The 12,433-nt window shown below is 44.0% G+C and overlaps 1 protein-coding gene across 1 annotated transcript in view; it reads left to right on the top strand.

The window, feature by feature from the left end:
• Nucleotides 1-12,433, top strand: part of DCC (DCC netrin 1 receptor) — a 309,874-nt gene that overhangs the window by 81,811 nt on the left and 215,630 nt on the right. The window contains exons 4-5 of the mRNA XM_035310456.1: nt 3,444-3,594; nt 3,967-4,103. Of these exons, the coding sequence (XP_035166347.1) occupies nt 3,444-3,594; nt 3,967-4,103 (288 nt within the window). The remainder of the gene's footprint in view (nt 1-3,443; nt 3,595-3,966; nt 4,104-12,433) is intronic.

Genomic DNA, 12,433 nt, shown 5'->3' with positions numbered 1-12,433 from the left:
GCAGATGCTGTACAACGGCACGCAACATTTTTATGGAAGTACTTTTTTTTAATACACTGCATAGCTAAAATACTGCAATATCATGTTATTTTTTTCCTCCTTGTGTGCTGGGCAGCTCCGTCTGCAGAGCTGAATCCAAGTGAATTCCTCGCAATTTCATTTTTCTTCAAAGGTGGGAATCAGTCGCATCTGGAGATCCGTTTGGTATGAGAATAAACACAGTCTCAACCCGGATCGGTGGCACAAATGAGGTTTATTTGGGAGTGATCAGTTGCAGGGCTAATGCTGATAGTGTGACGGAAGCTATGCCTTCGGCATAAAGAGGAAAAAATTAATTCAGGACCGTTCCACGTTGCTGAATGCGCGCAGGTCTGTAGCTGCATCACAAAACATCCCAACTACTTCATTAACCATCTATAAAGAGGAGATAAACGACTTACCCTAACGAGGCTTTGTGAAGACGAGTATTTTTTTTTTCTTTCCAAATAACACGTTAGGCTCAGCTATCAGGGTAACGGGGACGATCAAAATTTGCACATCCTGTTTGTAGTTCCAAATTTCAGCTATGTCATCAATTTAACGAATTGTGTATATGTGGGGGCACCTCGTTACTCCGCATGGTGTGCTCAGGAAAAATGCTGCCGAGGAAATGAGAGGTTTTGCTTGGTTTGGAGGGAAATAAGTTCTTACAGCTCGCTGCTTCGTAATTAGTTTTGGGGAGATCTGTTCGTTTTTAAACACTAACGTATAGAAATGTGCTAAAATCAACAGTATTAAATGCCGGCAACGTGAGGGGCTCTGTGCAGGCTGGGAGGTGGACGTAGAGTTTGCTGCTGCTGTAGGTTTGGGTCTGGAAGCGATGAGGCTGTATTGCCCGGCACTGCACCGTCCCGATCTGGAAATGAGGTTCCGAGGAGCAGGATCAGGCCAGGATGAAAAACGGGTTTAAAAAGAGCAGCCACGACAACAAGCGAAACCCCTGCGGCGAAGCGATTTTGCGAGTTGGGGTGAAAAAGATGAATGAAGTGCTTCGCTGAACAGTTCGGGGAGCGTAGAGGGAGCAGCTTTAGGAAGAAGACCAAGAGGTGTCCTGGCACGTCCCTGTTGATGAGGGCATCGCAGCGTTGGGTTCAGGCCGCAAGCAACAATCGTGCGTAAGAGGTGAGATCGTGGCTGGAACGAAGTCCATGACTCCAGCGGAGCCAGGGCTTCGGCAAAGCGGTTTGTCCTTCGCTAAAGCTGGCCCGGAGCTGGTTGATTGTGTGGGCTTGATTATGGGCTATGAGTTGTCAGGGAGAATGTACTAAGTGCTCTTTAATCAGCTGGAGGAGGGCTTAACGAGAACTTTGATAGCTTCATAATCAAGACTGGATGCCCTCTCGAAGAACGCACTTTATTCAAACGTACTTCTGAGCTCAGGCTGGGTGTAAATCCATGGCCTGTGCTGCGGCAGAGAAAAGGTTTGATGACCATTTAATCTTAACATCTCACTCATTTTCTCCTTCCTTTCTAATATAAAAATACCACTTGATGGACCCTTTGCAATGAGCTGGAAATAACTGGTGGTTCTGGTGGAACAGTCGGCACTTTTATCCGACAACTCAACCAGATCCTGAAGCAGCTCTGTCGTGCCATGAATCCGTATTCTCACAGGGTTCACCCAGTGATGTTTTTAACCCTGTTTCCAAGTGTAAGTGGATGGAGATGATAGAAATGATTCTGTACTTAGTGCTGAAGCTCGCAGCCCGTGTTCCGCAGACCTTTTGGAGGATTTTTATTTTTTTTTAGCATCAACACTGTCGCGTTGTCGACGGTTTTGGTTCTTTGAGAAGAAATTGCGGATGTCTGCATCTACCAGGATGTCCTTGGATACTTTTCCCAAGGATCCGTGCGGCTTTTCAGCTAGCAGCTGTATCATTAGAGAGTTCAGAGAAGTTCACGTGCAACCCAAGGCGTTTGTGAATCCTGAACGGAGCAAGAAGCGATGACGCTGTGCGACTGCAGAGCGTGGCTCCCTCCCTCCCTCCTCTGGGCACTGGGGCGTTTGTAGAGCAAAGCAGCAGCTGGTGAGGCACTTCTGAGGCTAAGGCACAGGTAGAGAGGCAAAAGAAGCTGTCCTAAACGAGCTGGTTTGACAAAGCACTAGACAGACCTTTGCTTCCATCCCCCCACACCTCCGTCGGTGTGTTATCAGCATAATTCTCCTCCCAAAACCAAAACACGGCGCCATACCAGCTACTAGGAGGAAAATCAACTCTGTCCTAGCCAAAACCGGGACATCGGCTAGGATGGCTTCACAGGTTGAAGCTGTCCAGTTGCGTGTGATAATTCTGCACCAGTTGTACTCCTGATGGCTGGAAACTGCTCGTCCGTCTGGTTCCAGTACGAAGTTGAAATACGCCGTAGTAAATCCCGAAGAAATGCACGCGGTTACTTACTGTTTCTTTCTACTTCTGCGGGAGAACCAGTTAATTACTTGGAGATGATGATTTTGGAAGATCTGGTAGCTGTTAATTTTGGGAGGAATATTCATTTATATTGCGTAATTTTTCGGTTTGTGTCAGAAACAAGGAGTAATGTTTGGTGGCTGTGGTCCAGCACATTTGCTTCAACATCTGTGGTAAGAAAACGAAGCGGTTTTTTAGAGGAGGAACAGACTCATGTAAAAGCAAACAAACCCAGCAGATCTCCTTGGCGTATGGCTCAGCTTGGTGGTATTTCAGACGCCACGGGTGGGATTTGGGGCCAGCTCATTACCTGAGTGCGGGTGTCTTAAAGTGTTTGGTTGGTGCTGGTGGAGAGATTTGGCTCACCCTGAGAGGTGCACCCTGAACTTGGCTTGGTTTTATTCAAGTGTTCAGGGCTATCTGAGCCAGCCTCCGACACGTGGCGTGTCCACATGGACACCTTCTGTTAGACAAAGGATAATCTGGGGCACTGATCTTCTAATTCCTTTTCAGCACAGGCTTTTCAAGTTATTTCTTGATGTGCTGTTTTCCTTCACTTGAAGCTTTCCTCCTCTCTCCTCACCGTATTTATGAACTTCCCTCTTCCAGCTCCAAAACAGCGTCATTAATCCAGTACCACTTAAAACCTCACATATATCTCTCTCTTCCTGCCATGGCTGTGCCTCTTCCTGTGGCTTTCCGAGACCTGGCTTTAATGCCAGGCTATAAACAGTCCATTCTCACCTTGCTGAAAGCTGGTATTGTTCCGCCTGCAAATTGCTCCCTTGGTTCGACGCGTAAGTGGCTCTCGGATTGTGATTTGATACGCTTTTTATGTCAGTACTATGATTTCCTATTTTTTCCCATCAGTAAGAATCTGTGAAAAGTGTGGTCTCTCGGGGCCGTTATTGATCAGCTGTTTTTATATATTCCCCGTTCCCCAACAAAAATAACGTCTCTTTTTTAAAAACTTAACTACCTCTCTTGCTCTTGTAGATCCAGGTCTGCACAGACAACAGTTCTTCCTGCAGCGACCATCCAGCGTGGTGGCCATGGAAGGGAAGGATGCTGTTTTGGAGTGCTGCGTCTCTGGGTACCCCCCTCCCACCTTCACGTGGCTGCGAGGAGAGGAAGTGCTCCCCATCAGGTAGCTCGCTCCTTCGAGCCTTTCATATCGTAACATTTACCTTGAGCAAATTAAAGGCAAAACCGTTAATACTTGAAGTTCAGTGGGGTAGACTTGGAGGCCGTGAAATTATCTCCTAAATATTAATGACACTGGCCCAATTTTTTACCTGCCAACGTAATTAATCGCTACACCTAATCTGAGGGTGGAATTCGATCATAAATGTCACCTGCTGCAACGGATGATCAGGCTGGTCTTTAAAATGGGGGGTGTAAAGTTACTAACAGCAAAAATCGCAGCTGGGAATTACTTGTGGGATAATTTTCGATGTGTGTTTTGCTGGATAGAGACCCCATCGTAACGCGCTGCAAACATACGATATCAATGTTTCAGGTCCAAAAAGTACTCTTTGCTGGCTGGCAGTAACTTACTCATATCAAACGTGACCGATGATGATTCAGGGACGTACACGTGCGTCGTCACCTACAAGAACGAGAACAGCAGCGTCTCGGCAGAGCTGTCAGTGATGGGTGAGTACGTGAACTACTCCTGTTTTGCTTCTCCAAGAACGTTTCTAATCATTGCCTTTTTCGCAATGACTTACTTTCTCTAACTCCACGTAATTGCAAACTGTGCGATTCCTTCACGACGTTAATCAGGTATTTACACACATGGAAGCCAAATTCTGTAAATCTTTGGATATATCCAGTGTGTCCTAGAGCACTGTTGTTGCCGAGTATCTTCTGCTGTTGGATGCTAACTGCTGCGGTGTTCTGTAAATGGTCCTTCCCTCTGTTTCTGCTTCCTGAAGCCCTATTTCTGCCATTAAAATGCATGTCACTGCTGCGCACAGTGAGGAGTACAGTGGGCGAAAATCAGGTCTGTAGCTGCTCACCGAGCGTGCCCCCTTTTCCTGCATGGTTCTGCAATATTATTAGGATCAGAGAAACAGGGCTGGTCCTTCAGGGTGTGTGCGCGACTGTCAGTGTATTAAGGTAAGAAAAGTCAATGCGTGTTAGAGTATTTCCACCAAAATATCAAGAGGGAAACTTGCCAAGTCCTCACTCAGCAGGGGTGGTCTGAGAGTTCCCGTTGTCAAATTTTACGGAAGCACCCTCCTGACAGAACCTGCTTTCTCAGATCTCAAATCACGCATCCCTTCTTCATGGCAAATATTAATGAAATAAGAAACATTTAAACCTGTGAGCTGCCTTTTTTCTATTTTCTTCGTTTAAACCTTCGAGCAGTAGCAGAGTACCTCAGTGTTGTTCAGTCAGATCTCAAATATTACTTAGTTAATTCTTAGTCAAACAGTAATGTATTTCAGTGTGCTCTGCATTTTACATTCTGACTTTAAAGCTTATGCATAAAAATACTTTCATTAGCGAATACTGCCTTAATTTGGATTATAGGATATTCAGTGCTTGTACAACAATATCCTTTTATCTCGCTGTAATAAAATACAATAATTAGTGATGATGGAGGGTTCAGTTCTGTTTCTTTGGGTACATTAGCGGGCTACATTGTTTTACTGGGTAAAAATAAAAACGTGGATTTCTTACTGCAGAAGTTCAACTTGGGAAATGGTTTTCGTTACAAGGAATTATACAAAAAAGGCAGGCGACTTCTTGGGCAACATACTTGTCTTAGTGAAAGACGTTGACTTCCAACGGAGAGTGCAGTGGGTGACTAAGAGTTGATTGGGAAGTAGAAATTAGATTAATATTTCTCCCCAGCAATAGAGCATCAGCCTCAATAGCAGTGTCTCTTGGTGAGAGCAACTGTGGCTGGATGATCGTTGTGTTGATTCTGGCATAGATTGTTTCTGGCCATGTGATTCACATAAAAATTAATAGGAAATTTGCACCTAGGTCCTTTGTATACCTGTTGAAAAATTCATTCCTGCCTGCCTTCAGTGTGTGATGCATCTAGCTCTAGCTACGTTACGCCTTTTTCTGCAAGTGTCATGTAGAAATTAAAGGCGCATCAATTTTCTTGCGCATTCTGAGGGAGGTATGTGATGGCAGTGTGACACGACTGGAAGGCTGAATGTAAAAATGAAAAGCTTTAAAAGGAGGAAACATAATGCCGAGGTAGTACTAAGAATGAAGCTAGGACTGCACGAGGATGAAAGATGCTACAATTGCTGACTCCTTGCAATCTCAAGAGGAAGCCAAAACTGCATTGCCACGGCACAATTCAATTGTACGCCGTGTTTGTGTTACATAAAAGAAGCAGTTGCTATGAGCTGTGTTGACTTTTTTTATCTTTAAGTTCCTTTTCACATATGTTACCGAGAAATGTACCAATTCAGAGCAGATAAAAAGGCACAATATTTATGCGCGCTCCTTGTTTTCATGAGGAAATCATTCATTTGTGACAGGCAACTGAAAGCGGAGCGTCGTGTTCATGTATGTTTGCATTAATAACAACTGTTCAAAGGATTCAAATGTTATTAAGTGGCTAAAACTCAGCAGCTGATGACAACAATCCCCTGGTATCTGTCTTTCCAGAGCAATATAGCAGGGCTCCAAATCTGTTTGTGTTGAATCCACCCTTAACGGTAGGAAGCTCTCAAACGTACCAAGTTTCTCATGTAATTGTTGTAGCTCGCAAACGGAATAACAAATTGATAACTTTATTTTTGTTGTGCTAGAGACAAACGGAGATAAGTTTCCTTAGAGTTAACGCGCTCGTTTAGTTAACAAACTGTAAATCGCCGATCTGCGTCTTGTCGCCAAACTTGCGTTTTTTAATGTTGATGTAATCCTTTAATTGTTGAAGCATTTTGTAATGCGAAGAGGGATAAGCGGTGCTTCAAAAAAAAATAATCCAGTCCAATAATTATCTCTTGTGAAGTCTAGCTGGGTAGCCGGCGTCAGATCAAAGTTAGTTACATCACATGGTGGCAAGATGCTTTTGATCTTGCAAGTAATGAGGCCGTTTGCAGGAAACGGAGGGTACCGCACGATGGAATTCCTCAGTTCTTTTCAAGAGCTAAAAATACCTTCTTTATTGGACGTAGGCCTAAAATGGCAAGATGGGAATGAACTTGCAAGGAGAGCTGATAGATTTTGCGAAATTGTGATTTGGTAGCGTGGCCTTTTGGCAGTATTTTAGCCGCATCTCCCTGCGTAATGAATATTAAAAGGTCTGGTGCAGATTACCTTTTTAATGTATAAATCATCTGCGTGCTCGGTAGCTTGAGGGAACTTAGAGTTTAAACAAATGTTTGGAGATTAGATGTATGAACGAGACTCAGCTCAATTCCTTTCTGCGTATTTTCTAACTTTCAGAAGCACCTTTTGTATTTTTACACCCTTTATGTCCTCAGAAGGGTTTTTGGTATTTTTTTCCACGTTTTGTTGAGCAAGACTGAAAGTCTGCTGGTTTTGCCAAAGAAGACGGCCTACCTCAATGGCCTAAATGTTCTCAAAGTGACATAAATGTAGGAAAAACTTGTCTATATCCTATTCCTACATACTCAGCCCGCTTTGGTGGTGGGACCTCTTTCTGGGATTTCAGGTCCTGGGGGAGTTTCCGAGCCCAATTCTGTAAAATCATTTTTATAGATGATCGTGAATTTGTATGATGAGACCTGAATGTCGATGAACTTTTATTTTCTTCCTGCTTACTTTTTTGGATGGTCCTTTGATTGCATCAAAGAGCAAGCTGCTGTGCCAACACGGCAGGGGAAGAGCACAGAATCTTCTGAAGAAATAAAAAAAGGATCTGAGATGGTGTTTGGAGGAAAAACTATCGCTAAATTTTGCGAAGCATCCATATGTATAAGGTATAAGCAACTTAAAAAATACTTCCAAACTGCAGTCATCTATACAAATGGCTTTCACGAGGGAGTTTTTAATATGGAGTGGTTTTAGCACTGGTTTCGTTTAGCCACCGCGGAAGAAAAGCTACATCAAAAGTAAGGTTTGCTGCCATGTGAGAAGCGGCTTATGAAATCACCTAGTTTTTTTTTTGACAAGAATGAACGATTGTAAGCACTCTGCGTCTCAGTCAAATCTGTTTTTTCTTGTTTTACTTCGAGCTCCACTGCATAAATTCCACCAGCAAAATGGATATTGGGAGATCAAGGTCGCGGGAAGCACTGAATAAAGCGGGCACGGATCACGCTCTCGTGTGTGAATCATTTAGGTAGAGAGCAGCATTGAGGAGGAAGCCTGCATCACCGTAATGTGGTTTGACAGAGTAGTGAAAGCCTGAAAAATGAGTAACCTCGCACTTCCTTGGTGTGCCGCTGAAGCTAACGGCGCCCAAACGCGCGAGTACTGAAAGATTTACAAAACCAGTTAGAGAGTACTGCTAATATTCAGTGAAACCCAGCCTTGTACCCGTCGTGAAATCACTTCTGAACTATAGCAGAGCATCTGCAATTACAAACCTCAGAGAAGCAGAGGGATCTTCACTGGGTTAGGTGTTTCAGCAGCTCTACCCAAGCTGGCGAACCCTAGAAAACTGATTTGGGGATCTGTTCCTTCCTGACCCTGCGCTGTAGAATGGGTTAAACTTGCTCAGGTCTTGCCACCTGGTTGGAGAAATTAAACACGATATAGACTAATTAATCCCTGGTCTGAGTTCATAGTTCTTTGTGGAACAGGACGTGTATATCTGAGCTGGTGCAGCAATCTGTGATAGTCCCGTGATGGTTTTTGGCAGGCAAAAGTGAGAAATATGAACGTAAAACCCAATCTCTCCCATTCATTTCTACTAGAAATTTTAATACCAAAAAAAAAAGCGGAAATTAAAACTTGGATACCATCCATTATATTTCTCACAGGTCTGATTTTGAGTCTGTGCCATGGTGACAGAGGTTATCTGTCCCTACAGCTCCTCTGTCAAGCCAAATAAACCAAAACGTCCAAGGTGTTGTCCTGGCACCCTTTTCCAGAAGGCTGATGAAGCGTATCTTGTTCTCGTGTGATAAGAGACAACCAGGGGTAGCGTGACCTGAGAATTTCCAAGCCAAATGTTGAAATTTGGCCGTGCCAAGGGACTTGTTCTCGGTGTGTCGATGTGGGATAAGCACTCCAAACCCTGGAAATGAGGGATTTGCATGTAGAAATGTACCCAGCCTTCCTAAGCTGAAGGTGCTGGAGGAGGCGGATCAATAAAATCAACTCTTTCTGTGTTCCCTCCCACTTTATTTAGAGGATTTTTCGAATGCATTCCATAATCGATGGCATTCGCTGCTTTCACAGCGGCTCTAAGGTTTTTCCCATCCAGGAAAAAAATGTGTTTGGACAGTGTTTAACATGAATTTTACGCAACCGGGGCCAAAACATTTCTGTGGGAAATCATTTGCCTACTGTTTTGAAGTCATTTACCTACCGTTGCGTTGCGCTAACGGGGTGAGTGGTACGGTCGCACAGTACCAATATGAGTGCAACTAGAGACCCCGTAACCAGTAAAATAATGTCGTGGAGATGTTCTGAGACCGGATGCGGGCTATTAGCTGCTTCATTCAAAGGGTTTGTGTGTTTAGGAAACGCAAAATCACAGTACCAGCAGGGCTGCGTAACCCTCTGACAGAAATGATGAGTTCTTGGCACTAGCGGAGGGCTGTGCTGGCACAAACAGTAAGCTGCAAAACACCACAGAATACCCCAGGTTTCCCCCTGGTAAAGCTGCCTGAGCTCTGACAGGTTGTATTTTTTACTGTAAATTCCCGTTGCTCTTGATCTCAGATTTGTTCTGCCTTCTGGAGGGGTGCAAACGAAGAGAGGGAAAACATAAGCGTGGCAACAGATTCAAGGGATGGAAGGGGAGAGGAGCTGTCCTTGCTGAGACTGATGTGTGAAGAGTATTTTATTAATAGGACACTTGACGAAGGGCCACAAGCTAGCATATGCATAGCTACCTTCCTGGCCTCTCTGGAGCTGTGCTGAGTCCGTGCAAGTATCGGAATCAGCAGCGTTTTGCAAAAAATATTTGCAGTTTGCCCGTTACGAACGAACACACCCGACATTCTGATGGATGATTTTAACCTTCAACTACATAAAACCAGGCAGCTGAGCAGCCTGAGCAGCGCGACTGGCTTATCCAGCACCCTCAATGAATCAAAAAACCCACGGCATGGCCGAGTGCCGTCAAGACGGACAAAATATTTGTCCAGGTGCGAGCGCCGACATCTCTGACGCAGGTATAAAGCTGATGAAATGATTTTCTTTTCCACTTGGAAAGATGATATTAATCCGTGGAGCTTCCTGCTGGAGAATAACTTGAGGATTTGCAGATTTGTAGATTGAGTCAAGACTTGGCGTTGTATTATTGGGTAATGAGGATGTTGAACAACGCCGAAAAGAGGGTTTCAGTAGTCTCTCTTCTGTTCATGCGTGTATTTGGATACCAGATATTTATATATACACGTGGGGGTGAGCAGTTCAGGATGGATTAAATCATTTATGGAGTAAGTCAACACTGAATTAAGGTTGGGAACGTTCAAGTCAACGTTGAATTAATTTTGCTGTTGGGAAGAAGCATCCACTTTGCACATATTATGATACACTTACCTACCAGAAACCTTCCCCAGCTGCTGCTGCGGATGCTGGCTACTGCTGCTAGTGGTGATGAAGTGTGACCAGCAGCCCGCTCCCCATTCCTGCTCGAAATCTTACTTTGCTTCTTGATCAGTTTGAAGTTTTTTGAGTGTTTTTTCCGTAATGGAATCTGTGAATAATAATAAGGCAGACGCCAACTTGCAGGTAAAGGGAAGCTCATCCTGGTAATGATATGGCTAAGAACGGGATGGGAGTTGAGTGCCTCATTCAGACCCTTCTGAAAACTTAATTCATAACTTAATTCTTGTCCATGCATCGTGAGTATCGAATACTTACTCAGCACGTGACGCTTGTAAGAAGCGCTTGAGTGAAACTTAACTGTTGCTAGTCTCTGATAATGGCATTTAAACTCAATTCTATTAAAAATAACTACGCCTAACAAGCTCCGTGATGCACTTGGCTGATCACAGGAGAATTGCTCTATCTTGGTATGATCTACAGGTTTGCTTAAGGGGAGAATATCCGTACACAAATCCCTTGGAATTCGAAGGAGGATGAATGATAGAAAGTTAACTACACTGGGCCTACGCAGTCTTATTTCTAAAGTATTCATTTTGTGGATCAGCCCGCAGTGGCTGCGGAGAAATTCTGTTGCATGGCTTGTTAAAGAAACTACTTGCTCTGTGACATGAGAGCTTTTCTGCTGCTCGAAACATTTAACGTGTTGGTACCTATGTGCAGAGCCGTTGCATGGGTTGTGTGTGCAAGGGCTGCTGTTGATGGGGATTTGGTGTGAAGTCTTCACGGGCTTAAAAAAAAAAAAAAAGGTTTAGCTGTTGTGGGTCAGCTTTGGCCATCAGTGAGGTCTGGGCACTGAAGTATTCATTTTGCCCTTTTTTTGGGTTGGGGGAATAAAACCAAAGCAAACAGGCCTCCACCAATTCCTTTAATTCATGACTTCCTGATTTTTCAAAAGCCCTAGCGTTATTTTATAACGGACTGTTGCGTACCTTGAAATGTATTTACATTTAAGTATCGATTAACTTATTTTTTTTTTATGAGCATCCGGCAGGAAAAGGCAAGAGCACAGCCCAGGAAAGAGGTACATGTTCTCACACTGTGCAACTCCTCAGCTGGTAGTAACGCTCAAAATCTTTCATGATGCTCTAGCGTAAGAAATATATTAGCACTGTTTAGCACCGTGCTCTTTCCAAGAAGGAGAACATATTATATGCTTCCCCCCAAATGGAAAAGGACCAGCAGGGAAGGCACAAAATGAAATGAGTTTCTCCATATTGCTGGCAGAATTGGAGGAAATAAAAACAACAGATGTCTGCAAACATTTTAAACAGCTTGCTTTTTTCAAAGAAAAGCTTTTTTTATTTTTTTTTTATTATTATTATTTTTTTCTCTTTAAATGTTCTAAGCAGAAAGGCTCCTGTGAGAGGAGCGGTGCTCGGCGCTTCACCTGACCGTCGGGTGTTCAGCTCTTTCTAGTTTGTGATTCAATGGGAGAGAAGAGCTCGTAGCTGGGTTACTTCTGAGAACAGCCTTTTATCTCTCGTCCTATAAATGAAGAACTGCGTGGATGTAATTGTGACAAAAGAAGCGGCTTCTCTTTGCCCTTGGAGTGATGCGCTCTCTATTGCAGAGCTCTCCAGAAGACTTGGCGCAGCCAAGTGCTTGAGCGTAAGTCATCCCGGTACTTCCACCACGCCAGCCCGAACGTGCAGATCTCATTGCCAAACACATCAATGCCATTACTTAGTAACAAAAAAGAAGTCTGTATTAAAACTTCTTTTAGCCGATGCTTACACGTGTAGCTTTGAAGAGCAGGTTGCCCAGGCAGTTAGCGGGCGTGCTTAAAAGGAAGCGCTTCCTCATTTCATCCGTTTCTGTTACGTGCAAAACTTTCCCCTGGACACTGCCCTTAAAGCTGCAACATCTCACAAAGTCATTTTCCCCCTCCCGCAACAAAATGATTCCATTAATGACGCGAGGTGATGGAAATCAGACTGAAAGGAGCTGAGGAATCACTGTGCTTACACGCTCTTGTGCTTCCCCACGTTCCCCATTTCTAACGTGAGATAAATAGCGCCGTTCGTTAGACCTTTTCTTGTCCTGTTTGCCTCCTGGCTCTGCTTGGATTCGACGTGACGAGAGCGATTGGCCATCAGTTTGATGAATCACTGGACGAGGTCCTAAACGAAACGAGTGGTGAACTCCGCTTAGTTACGGAGTGGTTCCCATTAAACCATGTAGTTAACACAAATTAATGCACCTGCCAAAATTCAGCTATTAAAAAAGAGAGCAGTGTCCAAGACTGAAAAATGTCCCTTACT

The sequence above is a fragment of the Oxyura jamaicensis genome, chromosome Z (assembly GCF_011077185.1).
Source record: "Oxyura jamaicensis isolate SHBP4307 breed ruddy duck chromosome Z, BPBGC_Ojam_1.0, whole genome shotgun sequence".
In the NCBI taxonomy this organism is placed as follows: Eukaryota; Metazoa; Chordata; class Aves; order Anseriformes; family Anatidae; genus Oxyura; species Oxyura jamaicensis.
This window is presented reverse-complemented; position numbering and strand designations above follow the sequence as displayed.